The sequence below is a fragment of the Varanus komodoensis genome, unplaced genomic scaffold (genome assembly GCF_004798865.1).
Source record: "Varanus komodoensis strain SLA01 unplaced genomic scaffold, ASM479886v1 scaffold25, whole genome shotgun sequence".
NCBI classification, from domain to species: domain Eukaryota; kingdom Metazoa; phylum Chordata; class Lepidosauria; order Squamata; family Varanidae; genus Varanus; species Varanus komodoensis.
The window spans coordinates 15,558,125-15,580,974 of NW_025335661.1; the positions used below are offsets into that span (position 1 = coordinate 15,558,125).

Below are 22,850 nucleotides of genomic sequence, written 5' to 3' on the forward strand. Positions count from 1 at the left end.
CTCTACCTCACCGACGCAAAAGAAAATTCTCAAACCTATAAAGAAAGCTCCCCAACCCTTTGACAAGTAAAATTGTCCAGGTGTCCAAACTTTGAGAAGTCTTCAAGAAACTTTAAGAGTCTGGGACAGGGAATTATTTAAGCAGTTACCTAGCAGACTTTACCCAGGTAGCACATAAAGGGGATATACTCCACTGGAAAGTAGGATTCAAGTTTTTTCTTCCTTCAGAACCAATGCAGAGAGCAAATCTCCCAGGAAACAGGAAAGTGTGGCACTGTCACCAGAGGAGATTGCACTGAGATCGTTCCTGGGGCGTAGGTATTCCAGAAAGAGAAGGTGGGCCTGACACATGCACCAGGGATGGTGCACCATGGAGACCACAGGTGTGCAAGGAATAAGTCGGCAGCTTAACACAGGCCTGTGAATAACTGGGCCGTGTTTTTCTGTCTCATTCACCATTTGCCACTGACTGGGCAGTTTAAACTGCTGATCACTTTGTCTTTTGAAAGTGACTGACCTTTTTCCATTCTGTACTTTTGCCTGAATCCCTCTTTTACCCTGTTTTCACCAAAACATGGGGGGAATGGGGGCTCTCAAAAAGCATGCCATGTTATTGGTCACATTACCTCTGGCTGAACAACCAGATTGCACACAACATGCTGTGCAAAGTCTGTAACCTAAGTTGTGCTCCTTTAAGGAAACAAGGGTGTTGCAAATAAGTCCATCTTAGGGAAACCTCAGAAGGGTCCTTGGCCAGTTTTTCCCAAGGGATTGAGACCTGGTTTGTTTTATTTCTGGTGGCAGCACATGGGACCCATTGGTTCTGCTGCACCAGGCCTTGCGCCTTTGCCAGGTCACCATGGTCACATACCCACATCCACAAGATGCATCCCGGATGGCAGTCCCAGAGTAACCCTACACCATTGTTCTGGCCTTGAAAACACGGAGGAACAAGTTCAAACAGCAGGAAAGTAGATTTTGGATAAACATCAGGAGAACTTCCTTAAGACCATTTAACAAAGGAATAGATTTTTTTATTTTTTATTTTTTTGCAGGGGGTGGGGGTCACTTTGTTGTAGATGTTTTGGCAGAGGCTGAGTGCCCATATATTAGGGATGTTTTAGTTTAGGAGCTGAAAATGGAATTGGAGCAAGGGCCATTTCCGCCACTTAACACGTCCCATCATGAACCCTGCAGGTCACAGCCCTGTTGCGCCATGCTGCCCGGTGACCAAAAACCTGATAGTTTGTTGTTGAAATTTGACAGGAGGGCAGTCCAGATACTCAGAAGAGTAAAAATGAGTTGCTTTGCACGCCTTTATAAGGTCTGCAGGGTTGTCACCCAATTTCAGCAACAACTGAATTTTTGGTGCTGTGGCAGTGGGGGTCATACCAGAGGACGGAGTCTGCATCAGCCCCACTGGCCTACACCTGGTGTGGACACAGCGTTCACTGTAGTTCCTGCAATGAGGATGCTGGACAACATGACCTCCATGTTCACTCCCAACCCTAAAAATTATGATTCCCCAGAGCATCCTGCTCTTTGCCCTTCTGTCTTCCTGAAAACAGCAGAGCTGAGCGAAGAAAATAGAGAAATTGCCTCCTTTGAAATGCTATCCGAGGTAACAATATCAATGTTAATGGCTGTGCAGGAGGAGAGGAATCTGCATATTAGATCAAGGATAGGAGAAACCTGTTTCTACCAGTGTACCTGTTTCACAGACATACACCGTTCAGCTCTGCATGCATGCATTCACCCTCTATTCACCCTCCATTGTTAGCCATATGGAGAAAGCAGTATCAAAAGGAATCTACAGCAGACTTTGAAGATCATGCAATGCTGCTGTTCAGGAAAAAAATTGTCCTGGACAACCTTGGAAGTTGGTAGTATACATACTCATCTGTATACTATCATCTAGTCACTGTGATAATTAGAGCTTCAAGATCTCAGTATATCTAGGTGAACAATATTCTTTGTATCGGTCTTCCCCAAAGTTTTTGCCCACAACTCCCATCAGCCCTGACCATCCTGCTAAGCTCAAGCTGATGAGAGCTGCATTCTCATGTATCTGAAAAGTGTCACATGGAGGAAGCTTGCTCTGTATTTATATGGGCATATTCTTTCATGCACCCAGATCATCAATTCCCTGGGCAGCAGGAAGCAGTTGAATTATTTCCCAGTGAAACATGAGCTTGCTCACATAACTGGACAACCTAAAATATGAACTGACTACAGGCTGTCACTGAGTTGATATGTGAATCCAGATGCAGTAACCCAGATGGTTTGTTTACTAGAAACAACCCACAAAGAGAACCTATGGTTTGTTGGTGGGATTTGAACTTGGCATTGCGTTTGACAAACCATGGTTTATCATGGCTGGATTTGTTTACACAACAACCCACAATTCAATAAAAACTCATAACCAACCCTGCACAGCCTTACTGGGTTGTGAACCCACTCTTACATCATATACCAACTTGCAGATTTTTATTAACAATAACAGAAGCTTTATCATCTGTTTATTTATTTGATATAGAACTCTCAATGTATAGGATATTTCACAGAGTACAAAATGGCAGATTCCTGCTGCAAGCAGCTCACCATCAAAATCCAACATGGGATTGATAGAAGGTAAAGTTTGTAAGCCTAATCAAGATTATATGAATTTTTGGAGGGAATAATTGAAGTACATTATATATTATTAATTGTTATAATATATAAATTAAAATGGAGGTATTAGTGGTCTCTTGGGTGGTGGGAGCACTGTATTATTTACTTTTTCATTCATTAGTTGGGCTTTTGGATGTTATATTATTGATACTGTGATGTTTGTATTGGGGGGGTTTTTTCTGTATTTTAAAAAATAAATAAAAAGGGGTAAAAAAATCCAACATGGGAAAACAACAGAGCAAAAGCAGAGAAGTGGAGGCAAGATTGAACAAGAAATCAGTCCATGAAGTTACCCTTACTTAAGCATAATTACACTGAAGGACAAGGGATGCTGTCAAAGGCTCCATGAGAAGGGTGGGTTTTGAGGATGGATTTGATGGAAGTTAAAGAGAAAGCATCATGCAAGCATCCTGAAAAGCTCTTCCAAGCAAAGTGGGCTCTCTAAGGGAGAAGAAGAGGAGTCTATCAAGGGAGGAAGAAATCAGTCAGGATATAAAAAATAAATGAGTACATGTTGAGCACAAAAGCAGGCAGTGCCATTCTGCAAAGCAGAGCCATTGTGTAGTGGTTAGAGCGTCAGATGGGGTGAGGGCAAGAATCAGGTTCAAATGCCCAGTTAATCATAAAGCTCCCTGAGCTTTCCCGGGCCAAATCACTGTCTTAGTCTGGCCTACCTCACAGGGTTTCTGGGAAGATACAGTTGCAAGAGGCACCGTATGTCACCTAGAGAGCAATTTGAGAGAAATGGTGTGTGCGCAGCAGCAGCTCACATCATGAAGCATTCAAAACACTTCTGTATAGATCATCTCGGTAATCCTTAAAACACACACAATTTGGTAGTCCTGCAGTGTCTTTCCTGAGCCAGTTTTGTTTCCTTTGCAGAGTGCACTGTAGCTTATTGCTGTTACATACTGTCAAGGTCAAGGGAATCTATGCCCCTCCAAATGTGATTGGACTCCAATTCCCACTAGCCAGATAAAGGACGTTTTAGTACAACAATATCTGGAGGGTTGCCAGTTTCCCCAGATGATGTAGGATGCATCCTCAGAGGCAGTTTCCCACACCATGGCCAAATGCAGCCTTCTGGGGTTCTCAGGTGGTCATTCCCCCCCTTTTCTCCCACGCTGCAAGAGCTTTGTGGAATTGAATTCAGCTCTTAGGAAGAACGAGACTCCCCATCTCTGTGCCAGGAGCTGTAGTCACCAATCATAAATGCCCACTAAGGAAACATCTCCAAAACTGTTCAGCAAGTATATTCTGCTAGCCCTAGAAATATCAAGGCTCATTAAGAAATCAAGTCAAAGAAAAATGCCCACCCAGCAAAATATTATCACTTTCCAGTTGCTAAGTGCCTCCTCCTTAAATATCTTCATCATTTTTACCTACCTGTTAAAAATAGTACATTTCCCCTTTGCAGCACTTCGATTTTCCACTGCTGCCGTTTCCTTTTAAGAATCCAGGGTTGCCCAGCGTAATCCAGCACCAGGAATTCCAGCATATTCTTGCCCGCTCTCCAATTCAACCTGCCTTCTATTGTTCGCTGGTTCAAAGTCCGCTGGGAGAACTGAACAGCTTTTCATTCACCTATTTCAAATTCTCCTCCAATGAGAATGAGTCAAGAAAGTTTTGGATGCATCCTTTACCCAACTGCTGCTTTTACACAGAGAAATTAGATGGGATCATTCAATTGGAAACTGGAACCTCTCAAAACCAAATTGTAGCTTAAAGAGAACTATTTAGACTTTCTAGTCTCTGCACTGCAGGACACAATTGTATCAACAATCTACTTTGCATGTTATGACACATTAAGAAATTATCATCCTTATCATCATCATCGCTATTGCATTGTTGCTGTTACCTGGCATATTTATATGGGGTATTTTAAGCACTCATAATACTTCCCCATGGATCATCTCATTAAGCCTTACTACAATGCTGTAAATTAAGTAAAGAATTATTCCCATTTAGCAGGTGTAAGGATGTAGGAAGCCAGTTGCAAGAAAATGGCAGTTTCCCTAATACCGCAAGGGCAGCAAGCCTAAATAGGTATACTGGAAACAAGTGCTGCTGAGTTTATTAAAATTCACACCCTGTTGTAGCAGCGGCTGTAGTGAGTTCACAGCTGCAGTAAGGTACACAACCAGCTTTTTACCCATGTGCTACAATGGCTCATCTGTTTATGTGCAAGCGAACTTTGAAGAGTCCAAAAAAGTTTTAAAAGTATTGCTCTTTTCTTTCCTGTAGAGGCTTCAAAAGGGAATTATTGTCAGTCTGATTCATCAGCTTGCGAGACAGCTCTGAGGACGAGAAGGAGAAGGGGGGTGGAGCAGAACTGTGACCTCTAGGAACAGCCAGCTTAAGTTTCACCTTTTCATCACTGTCCAGCAATGGACTGGCTGAAACCATAGAAACAACCCATTGATGTCATTCCATTCAACCAAAGTGACTGCAATTTTATAGCGAAGCATCGCAGGCCCCAGATGAAGAAACTTTATCCAAAGGTAATTGGATGTGACACGGTCCGTGAGTTGCACCCCTCATAAATGCCAGCAAGAGAGACAAGGAAAGCAGTTCCCCCCTGGAATTTTATAGCATTAGTATCTTAGTAAAAGAGCAAGAGATTTGCAAAGTCCTGTACCTGCACACAAGGATTTCCTCTGTCCCACAGAAGTAACTTGACCAACTATTTCTGGACCTTTAGGAACATTAGTAAGTGCTCTCTCTGAATGAAACGTGGGCATTTCCTTTGGAAGCCCAAAAGAGGGAAGTACCATTTTTTAAGGGGAGGTTAAACTGAGGAAGATATTTTAAGTTAATAAGCTAACCATAAGGTCAGAATTCCACTTCATTCCTCTTATATACATTGTATTTTAAAACTGTGGAACATGAAACTGAATTTAAAATAATTGTGCAATGGTTGGTGAATAAAGTGACAGGTTTTTCCGACTCTTCACAGAACTGTGGATCCTGAAAAACAATAACCATATTGATCATATAATCCAGTCCTCCATTTAAAGCATAACTTTCTGCTCCTAAAATCCCCTGGTCCCAGCATGTCACAGATGAGAAATGTGAGGCAGACAGCAATTTTTTTTGGAAATAACATGTTCAAAGTTGAACCATCCTAGCAAGCAGAATAACCTTGCCTCTTAAAAGAATACACATCAACATGATCAGGCACATTACATCAGAAAATAACATTCATTTAGCATCATTACCTTCCTTTTAATTTTACTTCCAACCCTTTTGGTGTTGCCTTTTTTCTCTAATCAGACTGCAGCTCATACCCACTACCCCTTCCACATGCCCCATGAATTTCTAAATCCTCCACTGACACTTTTACGTGAACTAGAAATTCGGTTTTCTGAAAGACAAGAATCTCGATAGACACTTTATTCTATCTTCTACATACAATGAACATAAAATTATGGAGTCAAGCAATGCTAGCAACTGGTGTGTGTTATGATACTGGCAGGACAATTATCATGCTGGAGGCAGACTGCAGCTGTATAGGGTGGTAAGTGGTCAAAAATTCTAAGCTAGCAATTTGGAGGTATTCCTACACACAGAGACCATGAAGGAATTTATTAGTAAAATAGCATTCTTAGACCTTATCAGCAGTTGCCAAGGCTTCATGGCTCTTTGCTGTCTCACCCCTTTAAACATGAGTGCATTTACTGCAAGAATGCAATATATTAAGAGCTATTCACAGAAGCTTGTATGTTATGATTCAGAAATGTTAGTTATGTTCTGGGCAGTTCACTGCTCTCCATCTCAGTCCCCTCAGCTTCCTGTTACACTGTTGTATGTTTCTGCTTTTGAGTTGACTTCAGAGGGTTCTACCCAATGTTACTCTAACTTAAATCCCATTCATTTCATTGTGCCTACATTAAGTAGGACTAAAATAAGATGGTCCCCACATAGAGGGTAGCTGTAAGCTGCCAAGCAGAGAGCAGAGAAACTAATTTTTGCCCTTTATGGTTTATGTTTTTCTTAATTTTGACCAACATAAAACTTTCCAAGGGTTTGCTTCTGAGAGCTACAAAATGATGCACATGGTATCTTAAGCCATCAGTAAGAGGCCATTCACTTTTCATCTTTTCTTTTTGGAATGGTAGCTCAAATATAAATACTATTAAATATCAAATGGTGGCTGCTTGACTGGACACCAATCTGAATGTTCTTTCATTTCTAATATTCTACTCCCCAAGTTCCCATTCCAGGCATGTAGAGAGCAGATCATTCTGAAGGAATTGATCATTGAAGATTTAGGATCTATTTTCAAGTGTGTTGCCACACAGCATCAGTACAAAGAGTCCCAGTTATTCTACTCAGGGCATAAGAGTCTCTTACACAGAGCCCTCTCTGTTGGCACGTGATCCATGTTGCCCCAGCATCGCCCCAGCAGTCGATTATCGGATAACAGCACACACAGGGGCCATGCGCATGCTTGGAAAGGAGTAGCGGCACCAGGCAACAACGTCACAAGCTGCGACTCATTAGCCGTGACTCTGAGCTTTTGCATGGCCAGTCAATGTGCTGCCAAGGAGAGAGAGAGAGAGGGAGAGGGAGAGATATTTGCTTGGACTGGCTGAGTTGTTTTTTCAGTTTTCAGTTTTCATTGTAGTGTCGGCACTTTGTGATAAATAAGTGGGCTTGGGTTGCAATTTGGGCACTTGGTCTCTAAAAGGTTCGCCATCACTGGGTTAGGACCATCTGTTATCTCTGGAAAAGAATGCTTTATGTCAGCATTACCCCAACTTGGCACTCTCCAGATATTCTGGACTTCCATTGCAGGCCCAGCTGACATGGTCAATTGTCAGAAAAACTGGGAATTGATCCAGACATCTGGAAGGTACCAGAAAGGGGAAGATTGCTTTATGGCACAGAATAGTGTGGTGTAGTGGTTAAGAACTAGGGCTCAGATCTGGCTTCTAGTCCCCATTCAACCATGAAGTCAACTGGGTGACTGAGTCAGTCACAGACTCTCAGCCCAGTCTATCTCAGAAGACTCTTGTTGTGGTGATAAGAATGAGCACAGGAAAATTATGTAAGGCACTTTGAGTTCATTTTAAGAAAAAAGCAGGATGTAAATTGAATTTAAGAAGAACAATTTCTTGCATACAAGGCTACCTGTGACTGAGCCTACAAGCATGGCCAGTCCAGCCATTATGCAGAGTCAAATGGCGGCTTCAGGCAGCTAATCTTGCATAGTACAAAAATGTATTATTGTTGTATTTTTACTTCCTGAGATTGTGATTTTTGATCCTGGATGTCAAAATTACTTCAAAAGCCTTGGCTATTACTTATTTCATTTCAAAAAGAACTGAAGCTATTCGGGAAGTTCAGAACAGCTCAGCACTAGGCACTCCGACTTAGGAAAAAGAGCACCAGTTGCAAAATGGCTTGGAAACAGGGCTTAGAGGAGCATTTTCCTGGGGTGATGGTGCCCTGTGCTATTACAGCCACCAAGAACTGGGTTCTACAAATGTAAGACCCTCATCATACACACACACACAATTCCCATATATTGTGAGGCTCAGGAACAGCACAAAAGAGTTCCTACAGATCTTTTCCCAGGTGTCTTCCTTGTCTGAAGAACAAAGGGGAGGATTTGGGGAGTTCTGTTTCTCTGGTGGGAACAGTACCCCTTAAAAAGGTACACCTCATGCCTAGATCACAATACTTTTGGCAGTGTTTTTTCCCTGACCTTAAGATACATAATGCCTTTGCCTGCTACTAAAATACTATTGTGTATTTTAGCTGCTGCCCCATATTATTATTTTTTAATGTCATAGCTTTACTGTACATTTTAATGTGGTATGGCATAAATAATGCATTATTTGAATTTGTTCTTCCTCTGTCCTGGAATCTCTTGGGCACAGGGCAGCATACAAATGTTTGAAGCAAGCAAGCAAATAAAATAATATAGATGATCGGGGTGGGGGAGGGAAAGGTCTTCAAGAAGCAGCAGCCCATGTGTCATGGTGCATTAGGGGCAGCTGAACAGAAGTCTATGAAGGCAGCTGCCACAGCTACTGACCTGGGGAAAGTCTTGTTAGTGACTGGAGTGGGAAGCCTGGGATATGGAACCTAGCAAACCTGGATTTGGAAGGGCCACAGGCTCACAAAACCAGGTCTGAAGGTGCTTGCAGAGCATAGAATTTAACCTGGTGGTGCAAACTGATTGCATGATCGGCACAAGAAGCAGCCCAGGAGAGGACCAGGCCAGGCCTTTCTTCAGGCACTGCTCAGCAAGCAATAGGGTGGGAGGCCCTGGCAGAGCACACACTACTTCAGCTGCTTCTGATGATGGATGGATCTTTGAGCCCCTGGGACTGCAGCCTAATGACGGAAGTGGCACTAGCAAATTTAATGGACGCAGATTTTCTGCTCCTCCTAAACAGAGGCAAGATATTGAATGTGAAAGCAGTTGAGATTAATTAAAATTCCCCTTTGACTGTTCCCTCCCTAATATGCAAATCAAATCTCTCTTCAGGTTGTTTTCTATTCTCACTGGTATACAAGGAGGACAGTGTATGTAACATGTGATTCCAAGCTCTTTCTGTCTTTCTCTCGGAGTGTGTACAAAACACAAACACAAACAGAAACAAACTCCTACGGATACAATACTAAGAGTAGCAAATGTTTAAGATACAACATCTGCCTGGAATAAATTGCATGAGTCAGTACAATTATAAAGCATAATCTTACTTTACTGTGAGGAAGAAAAAACAGAAAAGAGAATGGCATTATTTCTGACATAAATAACATACACCATAAACCTTGGCTTTGGTCCAGGAATGCAATGTGTGATCTCAAATGGCACCATTGATTCCAATTGCCATCTGGGAACAGGCAGAGAAGCAAAGGGAAGCCTGGCTCCTTCTCTTCCCCGCCTCCCACTTTCCCCACTGTTGATCTGTGATCATTGTTTGGTAAGAAGCACCGCATGCACTCGCTCTAGGAGTGGGTATGGGGGTTCATCCTGCCTGCCTCCCACTGCCCCAGGAGCAGCCATTTACAACATCAGAAGGGAAAAATCCTCCCATGGAAAAATTTCCTCTTGCTGGATTAGGAAGCCCAGCCTCAAATAATGGACCGATTCTGCATCTGGGTCCAGAGTGACACAGCAGAGGAGTGAGACTGTTACACTCTGTGCATACCTTCTTCCATATTAACCAGGTAGCAATCTCCTTTGTAACTGCACAAGAAGCTCAGCTCTGTCCTTGGTGAGAGGCTTGGATGGGGGAGGAGCAGCTGCCTGTTTATGAGCCTTCCTTTTGTCTTTTTTTTTTTTTAACTAAACAGGCATTTTGGCAGAGCCAGGAGTTAGCAAAGAGGGCACTGCAAATGTTCTGTGCCATTAACAACTCTCCTTACCCAGGCCCCTCTTGCCTGTTACAACAAGGAATCTAGCTCAATGTTTCACCCTCTTCTGCACTATTCTGTCAATACACCCATGCATATAAGCCTAATTATTAGGAGTTATACGCAATAATTACAGGATTAGACAACATGAGACACTAACGTCTAATTTATTCCCTCAACAAAGTTAAGCCACACTCCTGAGATGCAGATGCAAAAGGAGAGCTCATCCACAGTTTGCCATCACATACTTTGTGCATGCACAGAGGCAGCAATGGGGGTTCTATGCACACACCTATTAGTTGCAGTTCGCATTAGAACAACAACATAATCAAGTCTCACAGGACATTAGTAGATTGCAAGAGAAAAATGCCCCTTTACTGTGCAAGCTATTGATTGGAAAACTAATAAATAAATAAGCTCTTATTTTGGAAGCATATCCCTTTGCTATTAAATTGATTTGCAAAGACAAAACAGAATAGCAGGAATTATGTTCTCTGTCTCACTTGCTACCCTTCTAGATATGTTGGCAAGATTATTATATCATTGGGTTGCCAAATTGCAGTCAAGTATATAAAGATATGGTTGAGAACAAACAGCAATACATAATGTTCCACCAAAGTAAATGCAGTCATGTGCTCAGGTCTTATGATCAGGTCAATTATTCTTGGCAGGCGCACACAATGAAGATCACACAGCAAAAAACTTACATCCCAGTCCAGCATACTGCCTTGCATGCAAGTCCTGCTTTTAAGTCAGTGTCCTTAGGCTCCAGTCCTACGTATTAAGCTGGACATCAGCTTCACTGAATTCAGTGGAACTTACTTTGGAGTAAAGTTGTGTTGTCACGACCGCAACCTTAGAAAGCAGTCTCTAAACAACATAAGTAGATCCATTTGCACTTGAACTCATAGTCCCTGGAGAACGAAAGAGGCCAATTTATGGAAGCATGAATGATTTGCATGACTTATCATACCCACATGGGTTGGCATCACTTCCAGTGATATAATCCCAGGGACTAGGAAGTGAGAAGGGCAGGTCTGGTGCTTTGACATTTCCATGTTTTGTATACGGTTCACTGGACAAAAATGTACTATTTCTAGGACAAAGAATACAAAGCCCACAATGTCTGTAAGATGAATTCACACAACACATTCATTTGGTGGCAGCCTTGAATTTCAGCCAGCCAGTCTCAAGGAACACAACAGCATATTATGATAAGACTGTTATGTCCACACTGGTGCTGCACACTATACATTACCCAGGAAAGCTTAGCAATCTGAGCTCAATTCTGCAACAGGTGGCAGCATATGTATGTTACTGCATTGTCCCAGAAAGATCCAGTCAAAACTGAGCACTGGCTAAGAACTCTGGCTGCTGCATGCTTATATGCCCAGAGTATAAGCTCTGCCTACAGTGTTAGGGAGCAGATTCTCTACCCTCTCCAGCTCAACTCTCTAAACCAGGTGCTTCACAATTTGCCCAGAACTGGTTCCTGTACCTCAGCAGCCCACAGCTGCTCTGAGCAATGTATTACCAGCGCTTTTGCCTTTCCCTCTGCCCAGTGCCTTAAGTTTTCTCCTCCTGCTGGATACAGTTATGTGGCCTAGATTATCCTCTTCATTAAAAAAAGCCTATATTCAAGTTATAACAATATTTCAATATGCCATATGCACTTATCTCCCCAGTCAATATTTTCTGGGATGTTTTAATGTTCTGTCCTTTTCTCAGGAACCACCAACAGAAGAAATATTCTGGCAGAAAGAAAATGCAGTGTTCTATTCTTGTCCATCTGGTGTGAGTCCTTGGGCTGGGTTTTCCCCTCTTCCTTCCTTTCAAAGTCATTTTTTTAGCCAAGTTGCAACTTGTTTTAACTTCTGCATATATTTATTATTGCTTATACGTTCTTTAAACTTCTCAATGAATGTTTCTTCTTTCCAGATTCCTTTGCTTTTCTTCACCGCTTTCAGTTCGGCCTGAAGTAGCCTCCTGTGAAGCTTCCAGAATATCTGGGATTCATGAGTGAGTCCTTCAATAGGAACTGTCCTGCCAAGCCCATTTCTTAATATTTCTTCATTTAAACAGACACTAGAAAATCTACCCTGTTCAGAAAAAACAACAGAAACATTGCTGGGTATTTCATACAGTCATTTTACACCACCAGTAATTAAACAGAAATGGAGGCTGCAAATCTATGCACTCTCATTTGGGAGCATGTCCCAGTTAACTCAGTGGGACCGAATTCCAAGTAAACATGCTGAGGAAGCACACCCATTTCCCCCACCTCTTTGTTTACCTTTTTTACTACCACTAGGCAATCAAGCTCCAAATTCTTCCTTCCCAGAAGCTGGAACCATACCATTTGCGCAGGCTTTAGCTCTTCTTTTAACCAGTCTATGCCACTGGGGGTTGGGGCCACACCAGCAAGCCTGATCAGCAACAGCCCATCTGAATGCCCTAAGTACACATAAACAATGCATTTTGGTTTCATTACAACATTGTCAATGACATCTTATTAACGTAAGAAATCTAAGCAGAAATACAGTGGCTGGAGTTCTAGGGTGCTTCCAAATAAGACTTTTATTGAGCAATCCTCCCTCATTCAAAGAATTTTATAGGGAATCCAGATGTTGTCTGCCATTTGGTACTCTCCTCAATCTTCCTATTTCTTCTGTCCTTTTTCTCCTTTAAGGAGGGAAAGACAGATTAACTGCACAATACCTTTTGACTGGTAGTAGTTGCTGTCAGGAAGCACCCATTGCCTACATGGAATGAGTACAAAACATCAGTGAATATTTTCGTATTACATGTAGATTTTTAAAAATCTTAACATTTGCTATGACCAAAAAGATCTAAGAACTACTTCAGAAATCAAACATATTATATTATCAAGGGTGTGAATATGAGAAGCAGAAATGTACATACATCCCCCATCAGACCAAACTTAACTATGCTTATGCATATTTAGCTTATTTCAATTTTCTGTCTCCAAAGAGGTCAGCCTTCAAACAGGATGAAACAAATGCCCCAAAAGAAGCAAGTGCAGGTAACAGTCCTGAACTGTGTACCATACAGAGGTGTAACAGATGAAGCCCACTGACTTTTTTTTCAACCTTGCACATGAAAATCTACAGGGCGCTACAGTTGACCTTAGATTCATAGCATGTATTTCCATAGTGCGCTTGAGGCTTTGGAAAAAAATGCATTTCAAAAGTTACAATATTAGTGGGTACAAAATGCAAACTTCTTCAAAATGGAATGTGTGAAGCAAACCTCATCTATTATTCCTCCTATTGCTATGATGACTCATGCTAAGGCTTCTGTCCCCTGAAGTGGGAAAACATTCAAGAGATACAGTTTTTTCCATCATTGCAACACTGTTGTAAGAGCTTCTAGGATGTCTCAGTTTAGCTTTTAAAAAAGAAACACATAGCAACATGATAGCTTTTTAGCCTGAGTTTTGCTTTTTTAACTCCTCCCTTCCAATCTTTTTTCCTTTTGTTTTAGGTATATCCTTTAACTACTATTAATCTTAAAAGCCACTCCCAGAGTCCTGTTTGGCTAAAGGGCAGAGTATAAATACTGTAAATAAGTAAGCAAACATGAGTGGAAGAGTTCTACTGCACTCATGTCCTCCTTGTGGGTTTCCTACAAGAAGCTGATTGTGTTGGTCACAGTGTAAACAGAGCGGAATAGAAACACCCTTGGTCTGATTTAGCATTCTTGTTAGATTCTTATGATGAGGTATCTAGAAAGAGATACAGCACTAAATGTAACTGAAAGTGTCATTCCTATTAGGGTTCTGATCCTGTCTATCTCAAGCAACACCGAGGGGGAAAAGCATATGGTATGCAGAGACACCACCAGCTGCAAAAGCTTAGAATCACTAAAGGACTAACTTCAGTCAAAGGGTTCAAGCATATGCTGAAATCTTTGCAATTTTTTCTGTGAATGTTAGACCCCAAGTCATATCACAGGGGCATAGTTATCAAGCTAGCATATTGAGTCGCTTTTGCTATACTGGAAAGTCACAGGTCTGCAGCCAGATGGGATGACATGTAGAAGCAAAGAGGGGGCTGACTCGATGGCCTTATAGGCCCCTTCCAACTCTTATTCTATTCTACTCTACTCTGTTTGAAAGTCCCCTCATTCTGAAACAGTTTGTAATGTGGTATAGGAGAGACAGTATTCTTTGAGAAAGACAAGCCTCAAACTCACTTGGGAATGCAAAACTAATTATGCAGCTCATTTTCCAGTTGATTTCTCTATATTATTTTGAAATGGGATTGGTACCAAAAATGCCTCCGCAATATTTCTGACATATTTGTTTTCCATATGCAAAACCCTAGGAATACCTGCCCAAACTTACCAGGGAGATTGGGAGTAATTAAATATCAAATTTGCAAGTAGTTAATCAATGTTTAAGCTTGCCACGATAAGCTTAATCATCCCTTTCATCTTACTTACATCTCCTCTGAAAAGATGAAATGATTGGAAGTGTAATGGGAACATGTTCAATTTGTAAACCTTGCTCAGTTATTTGATGTAATCGTCCACGTAGCTTAACATTCTTCTTTATAAATTCTGGTGGTATTTCCAAAGCATTTGTGAATTTGGTTGTCTATTCATAAAAAGAAAAGAAGGGCCAAGAAAAAAATTCAAAAATCAGTGCAGAAAGAATAACATTAGAAAGGATTTCTGCAATAACTTAACACACACAGCACAACTTAAAAACACTCGCCAGTGGCAGACTCTCTAATCTGCTTCTATGAAGCTTGTGCAGCCATGAGCCACATCCACAGTTTATGCATTGTTAACCACCCGAAGCCCTTCACATGCAATGGGATACATATCTAAGAGCACAGTCCAGTCCAGATGTCTGCAACCCTCTAAAAGAAGCATGGAGACAAAGGTTACCTCTGTACTGCTCCCAACTTGCAAAATACTCAGATGACCAGCTTTGGCTAAGTGCTGCAACTCACAGCATGAGGGAAGGAGGCTGAGGCACCAAGCGAATAGCTCATTTCACGGCAGCACTGGTCTGCTGCCCTCCCTACCCACAGAAATGCCCACTTAATACCTTCTCTTCCAGCATGGAAATATACCAGCAGAAGGACCCAGACAGAAGCCAAGAAACAAAGCGTTCTAATGACAGAGAGCAGCAAGAGAGGAAATAGATCAGCCTTCCTCAGTCTTGTGACTTCCATAGGTTTTGGATCATTTCCCATGTCAGGAACACTGTGAGCTGTAGGCCAAAACACCTGAAGGGTATTGTGTCGAAAGTCAAGAAGAGTCCAAAGATGAAGGGAGCACTATGCCTTTCCCACCTCTTTCCTAGGTTAGTTGGCTTATGTTTCACAGTAGCAGCCTGCTGTGTTGCTCCCGGCCACAGTACTAATAGTGCTATTACTCTACTCATACTACTTACGCTCCCTCCTTCACGACACCCTCCACTGCTTTATCACCAGCACAGATCAGAGATCTGTGAACCCAATCCCACTTTTCAGTCATCCCAAGGGATATGCAACCTGATTGTTTATCGATCGCTTAGTAATCAAACATACAAAATTATTTCCTCACGTATCTAAACAATCACATAAACATATGTGATATCTCTCTGCTGGGCTGGGGAGCAAAGATTGTGTAGCAACAGTATTGGAAAGCATATTGCACAAGGAATTCATTTGCTATGAGCTGTTGAAAGACCCAGTATAGACACTGTTGAAGAGTGTCAAACATAAGAAAAGTTCCTGAATAATCTGTGAAGAAATCTATGCAGGTGAAAGTTCACATAAAATAGTAAACAAAAGTATACTTTCACCAAATAAAACACTCCGAGTGAGATCCCTCCCACCCCCCGATCTCAATGGGTTGGTTTCTATGCAACACCAACCTGCTGAGGGATTCTGTCACAGTGAGTTGGTTGTTCCACAATGTAGCCGCAATGTGTTCAGGCTCACTGTGGGTGCTCTGCTCCCTCCCCTTCTTTCCTGGCAAACACCACGGAAGGCACAAGTCCTCCCTCCCATCCACAATGCAAAGCTGATTTGACCTCACTGCAGCTTTTTGACACTTTTTAAACAATCACATATTATAAGTGTTTCGTGCCAAGTGAGACACTGGCTGTGGAACTTTACCCAAAGTAAGGTTGTCCAACTGCAGACTCCACAACAACCCACCATGGGTAAAACCCAAGAACAATCCATGGGTTCTCATTATGGGTTCTGGCAAAAAAGGCTCATCATGCGCAATCCATGTTGGGTTCACATGACAGGACAACCACCTGCAGTCTGCTACCGCTGGTTGGCTGTCATGCGTACTCAGTCAACGTCCACGGTAATCCCAAAGATGTGCATATCTTTATTTTCACAGGATCGTGGAGTAGTAAAATTGGAAGAGGCCAAGAAAGCCATCATGTACAACACCCTACACAGTACAGGACTCTAGTCTTAGGTCTTCTATAGTCCTATCAGTGAATTTTCACCAAAGTCTGACATTGCTTGAAAGAGAAAGTAGTTTTTTTCACTTGGTTTTAGATAGATAATATTATACATTTAAGGAAGGATCCATTTTCTGACAGATTTGTATATGCTTTCCAATTCTAGCCTGCTCTGAGGATCAGGTGGGTATCACACACATGTATAAGCCTCGATTAAAAATTATACAACCGCAAGCAATTAGTTGCTCATTATTGTATTTTGCTATATGCACAGCATCTAACTACTGTAGGTGCTTCATAAATATTTATCATTAATCTGAGTCCAGAACTTACCAGTTTAACACTTCTTGCAAGTAAAATCACTCCAGCTATTGCCAATCCAGTGCTGATATTCTGAAGGAGATAACATAATTAATTATTTCATACTCTGCTCACCCTAATCCAGAGTTTGAACAGAAAGAGAGGGCCTTCCAAATGTTCTCCCCTTGTACAGACAGCTTCCTCCTCCCGTACATGAATTACAGGCAAACAGTTCATACAGTTGCCTTCTACCAATATTTCCACTGTTATCATCATTGTTCACATCTCTGCTAGGTAGAATGAATCAGGATGGGCAAAACAATTCAACTTTTGCTCACTTCAGAGTATGCTCTCTGTTATAAAAGTAGCTCCTGCTAAGTCATCTAGTTTACTATTACAACTATGAAATTTTTTACTGAAAAAAATATTTAACATTTTAATTTAGGAGTACAACCCAATTAAAGAAACTGCAATTGGCTATGAGTTTTAATCAATTAAGCTGCAATGCAGTGCATTTTTAGGCAGCAAATACTTCAAAAAAAGCTCTGCCGAACCATGTTTAGGATTATACTTTTAACTTATATTTACATAAATCTGTATACAGTGTTATTATCAAATCCCAAAGCATACTTGATTTGTTTTTATTTAATGTATATATTTCATAGCAAGTGTTATCTTAGAACAGGCATTTCTCCTACATAAGAGAAAAGGGTGAATGCCTCTTTTAAAATGTAGCTTAAAATATTCACCTGATTTTTTAAAAAAACTTGTTTAAAATATTATTTAACAAAATGCAAACAACTTTCTGCTAATTGTTTGGGAACACCTTTCAAGTTGAGATCCAGTGTGATTTACCCATTGTGAATGTTAGACTAGGACTCAGGAGATCCAATTTCTAGTCCCCACTCAGCCATGAAGCTTACAGGGTGACTTTAGGCCAGTTATGGACTCTCAGTCTAACCTACCTTACAGGGTTGTTATCATGGGTTCCTTGAAAGAGGAAAAAATGTGGGGTATGAGTGTAATTATTAATGAAGTTGTTTAAGGGGCTTATTTATGCCCCTTTATTCTGCTATTTATGTTTCAGCAGTAAGGGGGCTTACAACTTCCAGCATATTGCTGCCTTTACTTTAATTCTCACAAAGTCCAATATGGCCCTACTGGTAATATACTAAAAGCATATTGCCAACACTTTATTATTTATTATTATACACTACAATATGTGTCATATAATTTGATCCACAGAAGCTACACAACTGTGAAATACCAATTATGTTGGTATTTCATCAAGCCAGTGGCACAATGGATACAGCATCTGATTACAGATCAGAAGATTGTAGTTTCAATACCTGCCTGGCTCAGGGGGTTTGTCTGTCTGGTTTTTTTAGAGATCCACTGAATATTTTTAGAGATACTGGTTACACTGTCAGCCTGAGGATCTGGGAAGTCTGAGTTTGAGCCTCCACTCAGCCCATAGAATGCACTGGGTATCTTTGAGTCAGTCAGTCTTATGATAAAATTAAGAGGAGAACCATGTAAGCTGTTTTGGGTTCCTTGCAAAAGGAAAAAATGGGGTATAAATTTAATGTAATTATCGTAATTATCATCATTCCTTTTTTGGAGGGAGTATGCACCATAAAACATAATGTCTAACCACTCACAAGAATAAGTCAGAATACTGAAATTTATGGCTTGCCAGAAATTAGCATGCATACTAGAACAAGAAAAGGACAAAATGATATCCACGGTTTGTTTCACATTCAGTAGGGTTTGTACTTGGCCCCAGATTCCAGCTTCTAGATCATTATGTGTGAACCAGGCCAATGGGTCTTATATCACATCAACTGGGACCATCCCCTGGAAGCAAAAATGATGACACTGATGCTGTTGTGCTCTGGCCATATCATGTGATGTCAAGATGCACTGGAGAAGACAAAAATGCCACGGCCAGTCAAAGAAAGAGGACGAGGAAGACCCACTATGACATGGTTCGAGTCCAGAAAGAAAGCAATAGCCTTGCGTTTACCAGAGCCTTCAAGGACAGGCCACTTTGGAGGGCTGTCACGCATAGGTCACCATAAGTTGGAGGTGACTTGACAGCACATAACAGCCACAACAAGGCCAATGGGACTTACTTCTGACTTAATATGCACAGGCCTGCACATAAACTTTGAGATAATTACTGCTTTTGTTTCTACAAGGACAAGGATTGGTGAAATGGGATGAAATGCTTTGCAGTATGATTTACAGTAAATTGTCATAGCAGGGATACAGAACCTCTAAGGGTTATATTCCCTTCTAGAGAAGCTTTGGTGGCCACACACCAGTTGGGTACAGAGAAAATGAAATATAATAGCATATTAAAGCTCTTATGGCCAGTAACTAAGCCTTAGGAGAAGCATGGGGGGCAAACTTCACAAAAGCCTGGAAATCACCAAAGAATCGGTTGGCTGGGGGAAACAGAGTGTGCCCTTCCGGGGAACATCCATAAGGCTAGATTTGGACCCAAGGCTTTGCCTATCTTCTAGTATAAGCATGTTAAGAATTATTTCCAGTGAGAAAAAGGAGTAGGAAAACATAAGAGGGCTGCAAACTGAAAACAATGTTTTCCAGACCTCCTGTAAAATTATGTAAATTAAGTGGTATGACTGCATAATAAAAGTTTTGCCTGAAAGCACACAGGTCTTTGTGGGGCTCTGTCAATGACTTCTGCATTAATTACCTGATTTACAGGGCTGAGATTTAGAATTCTATTATATATACAACAACCTTCCCCAACTTGGTATCCTCCAGACTTTTGGAACAATAGTTCCCAGCATTCCTGACTACTAGCTGGGGCTGATAGGAGGTATTTTATTTATTTATTTATTTATTTATTTAAAACATTTCTATGCCGACCCATCGCAACAAAGCCTTGGAGCGGCTCACAAAGAATACATAAATACATACATACATACATACATAATAACAATAAAAAAAGGTAAAGTTCAAAACATTTGGGGGACACCAGGTTGAGAAATGTTCTGATATACAGTGTATGACTGATAGGATTAATGTATAAATGAGTTCACTTCTCAACATTTTGAACCTGGCTGTGCTCAGTGAACCAATATTAAAAGAGAATGTATATCCTACATGCCTGAAGTCTGGCCAGCCCAGCACTGAAACAGCTTTCTCTAACAGCTTTAATTACTAGAGGGAATTTGCAAACTTTTCTCTTTTAGCATTGAAATGGGAAACCTTTTCACAAAGCTGAAATATACACTGTGATAAATCTTACAGAGGCTTGTGTGAGAAAGGAGACCCCAAATACTGTAAGCACATATGATATTACAATTATAAAGATCTAGTTCTCTTGGGGCTCCTTAATTCCTGTTGATGTGTGACTGCAGTGCAAAGTTTAGTTGATTAATCAGTTAAAATATTCCATTCATTTAAATGGGATCCTAGTTAACTGGCAGAGTTTTGAAAAATGAATTGTTTGATTGGATCTCCCATGGTATTTAAAAGGATAAAGGAAATCATGTTGGAGGGGCACATACTGATTTTGCTTGGGGTTGCAGATCTGGCAGGAAAGCAAGTTAAATTCTTCCCCTCCCATTTCCAAGTTGTGAATCACAGGCACCCCAGCTGCTCTTTGCACAGATCAAACATACAGCCAGCCTATGTGGCAAAAAGTGCTTTAATAGAAAAATGGTATTTACACATAGGTATTTTGTAATATGTCTTTGGATCACGGAGGAACATTTGTACTAATGTAAACCCTTTGGTCAATGACAAGCATATCCACTTTCTTCTATTCATCACTTAATCATATGTTATATGTAAACAGAGGTAAGGTAGGTCAGAAAGAACATAACTCTGTACCAGAAATCCATGTTACTTAACTGGAAACTGGCTGCTCCTCCACCATGACCTAGCATGACATCAGGGCACTTGTTCTCCTACCAAAGCTATGCCATGGCATTATAAGAGATCGCGCCTGAGCATATACAGAGCACCCATCCCTAACGACGATCTACAGCCACGTAAGAGCTCGGGAACTCCTGGTGGGAAGCCGCTATAGAAATTAAGCACACCGACAGTGCAATATTTATTTATCATTATTAGATTTGTATACCTTCAATTGTCCTCCAGAGAACCCAAGGCGGCTCAGAAGCGAGCGCCAAGAAGCCCACCATCGCCCCCTCCCAGTAGGTGGCCGAGGGCCGCGGCCATTACGCTCAGTGGGACTCATTTCCGAGCAGAGGCGCACTAGAGCTGCACGGACAGGGTGCTTGCTACCGCTCCTTATGCTTCAGCCCAGCCTTCCCCATCCCTGCACTTCAAGTCCCATCAGCCCGGCCAGTGGCCAGGCTGGCTCGGGCTTGTGCTCCACACCGTCTGGAGCCCCCAGGCGGAGGAGGGCTGCCACGAAGGGCCCGTGCGGCGGCGGCGGCGGAGAGACAGACTCCCGCTCGCGCGGCCTCGCCTCGCTCCCTCCTCCGCCTCGCTGAGCCGCACCAGCCCCGCCGCGTACCCGGACAAGCGTGAGGTGCGCGTCCGCCCATTCCGAGAGGCGGGCGATGCAATTCGTCGGCTCACCGCCTCGCTGCCCCGCCATAGCCGCCGCCGCCGCCGCCGCCGCCGCGGCCTTTCCCCGCCTCGCGCCTTCGGCCGCGCCGGGCGCAGCGCCGCTCGCTGGCCGCTGCCGGGAGTGGCTGCCCAGGCGCCCCGAGCGACAGAGCTCTGGCGCGGCGGGAAAGCGCCGCTTGGCGAGCTGGGGCGCCGCCTTTCCCCCTTGTGCTTTCCCAGATCCTGCACTAAGGGCGCGGACCACTCCGTGCCCGTATCGGCCTTATCGGCCACCTGCGGACGCACCGTGGACAACTCACAACCCGTTAGATGTCAAGGTCCTCATCGAAAATGATGGACGACATCACTAAGGGGGGCGCCATTAAAGACTCCTTCTGCCCGAAACCCCAAGTCAGGCCGTTCAGATGTGGTCGTGGGATGGCAACTCCCATCAGCCCCAGGCAGCATAGCCAGAGTTGGGAGCGGTTCCAGATGTGGCTGGATTGGAACTCCCATCATCCCTAGCCAGCAAGGCCAATTGTCAGGCGTTAGTTTCATTTATCCATTGCCATTTTACCACAAAGAACCCAAGCACGGGTACTTTACTTTATCCTCACACTGGCTCTTTGAGGTAGGTTAGCCTGAAAGCCATTCACAGCTAAATGGGCATTAGAACCCAATCTCTAGAGTCTCAGCCCACCTTGATAAGCACTGTACTGCACTGGGATATGGGAAGTTGCATTTAAGCACCTGGAGGACCACATATTCCCAATTTCTTCCATGTATGAACATGTGAAGTCTGATAGAAGTCGATAAAGTTCAACCTCCCTCCAAAGGGTTCAGGATGCCATATCTCTTGCTCTCAAGCACACAAATGTGCACACAGACATACACTGCAACCCCATGCAGTTAATAAATTAGGCTAAGCAGTGACTGGCCCAGATCATCTTAGTAAGTCTTTGTTCGGAGCTAAGATTTGAACCTCAGTTGCTCTTCATTTATGTTAAGTACTGTATACTAAGCTAGACCATTTGGCCTGCACTGTCTGCTCTGAATAGCAGCTGCGCTCCACAGCATACCCAGCAGACATCTTTCCCATTACTGTACTCTCTGCTAGACAGGCTCCAAGGACTGAATCTGGCACCTCCTGCCTCTGAAGCCTACACTTTGGTTTTGCATTTTTTCATTTAGGTTTTGCAGTTTGCTGTCTAGCAACCATGTATTTGAGGAATTTAAGAACATAAGAACCACGCAGAAAACCATTTGAAAAATAGATGTGTGCATGGCAGGGGTGTGGAGGGATGACTTGCTCTCTTAAGTCTCATAAAGTTAACATATCTCAACATAATCTGCATTGGGAGCTCATGCACTGAAGTAAAATAAAATTTAAAATCCCAGGGTGGTGGGAGGCACAAGAAGATACAGTGTCATCTACAAACATAAAGCAAAAGAAGATATTGCTATGGTTATGATATATATCCAATAGCAGCAAGGGTTATTTTAAAGCAGTTATTCAGTG

At 42.3% G+C, this 22,850-nt stretch overlaps 1 protein-coding gene across 1 annotated transcript; it reads right to left on the reverse strand.

Moving 5' to 3' along the window:
- Positions 1-9,365: 9,365 nt before the first annotated feature.
- CUNH3orf33 (chromosome unknown C3orf33 homolog) lies at positions 9,366-21,415 on the reverse strand. Its single transcript, XM_044433027.1, has 5 exons — positions 21,297-21,415; positions 16,811-16,870; positions 14,506-14,659; positions 12,335-12,495; positions 9,366-12,140 (listed from the first exon to the last, which is right to left on the reverse strand). The coding sequence occupies exons 1-5, from the start codon at positions 21,378-21,380 to the stop codon at positions 11,880-11,882; spliced, it is 720 nt and encodes a 239-aa protein (XP_044288962.1). The 5' UTR covers positions 21,381-21,415; the 3' UTR covers positions 9,366-11,879.
- Between the last annotated feature and the right edge of the window lie 1,435 nt (positions 21,416-22,850).

Bases quoted from the DNA above. Each gene is read 5' to 3' on its own strand.
- CUNH3orf33 (XM_044433027.1), bottom strand. From the start codon at position 21,380: ATGGCGGGGCAGCGAGGCGGTGAGCCGACGAATTGCATCGCCCGCCTC. The intron at 16,871-21,296 runs GTACGCGGCGGG...TATCTCCTTCAG, and splicing joins CGCACCTCACGCTTGTCCGG to AATATCAGCACTGGATTGGC. The intron at 14,660-16,810 runs GTAAGTTCTGGA...TTTTATGAATAG, and splicing joins TTGCAAGAAGTGTTAAACTG to ACAACCAAATTCACAAATGC.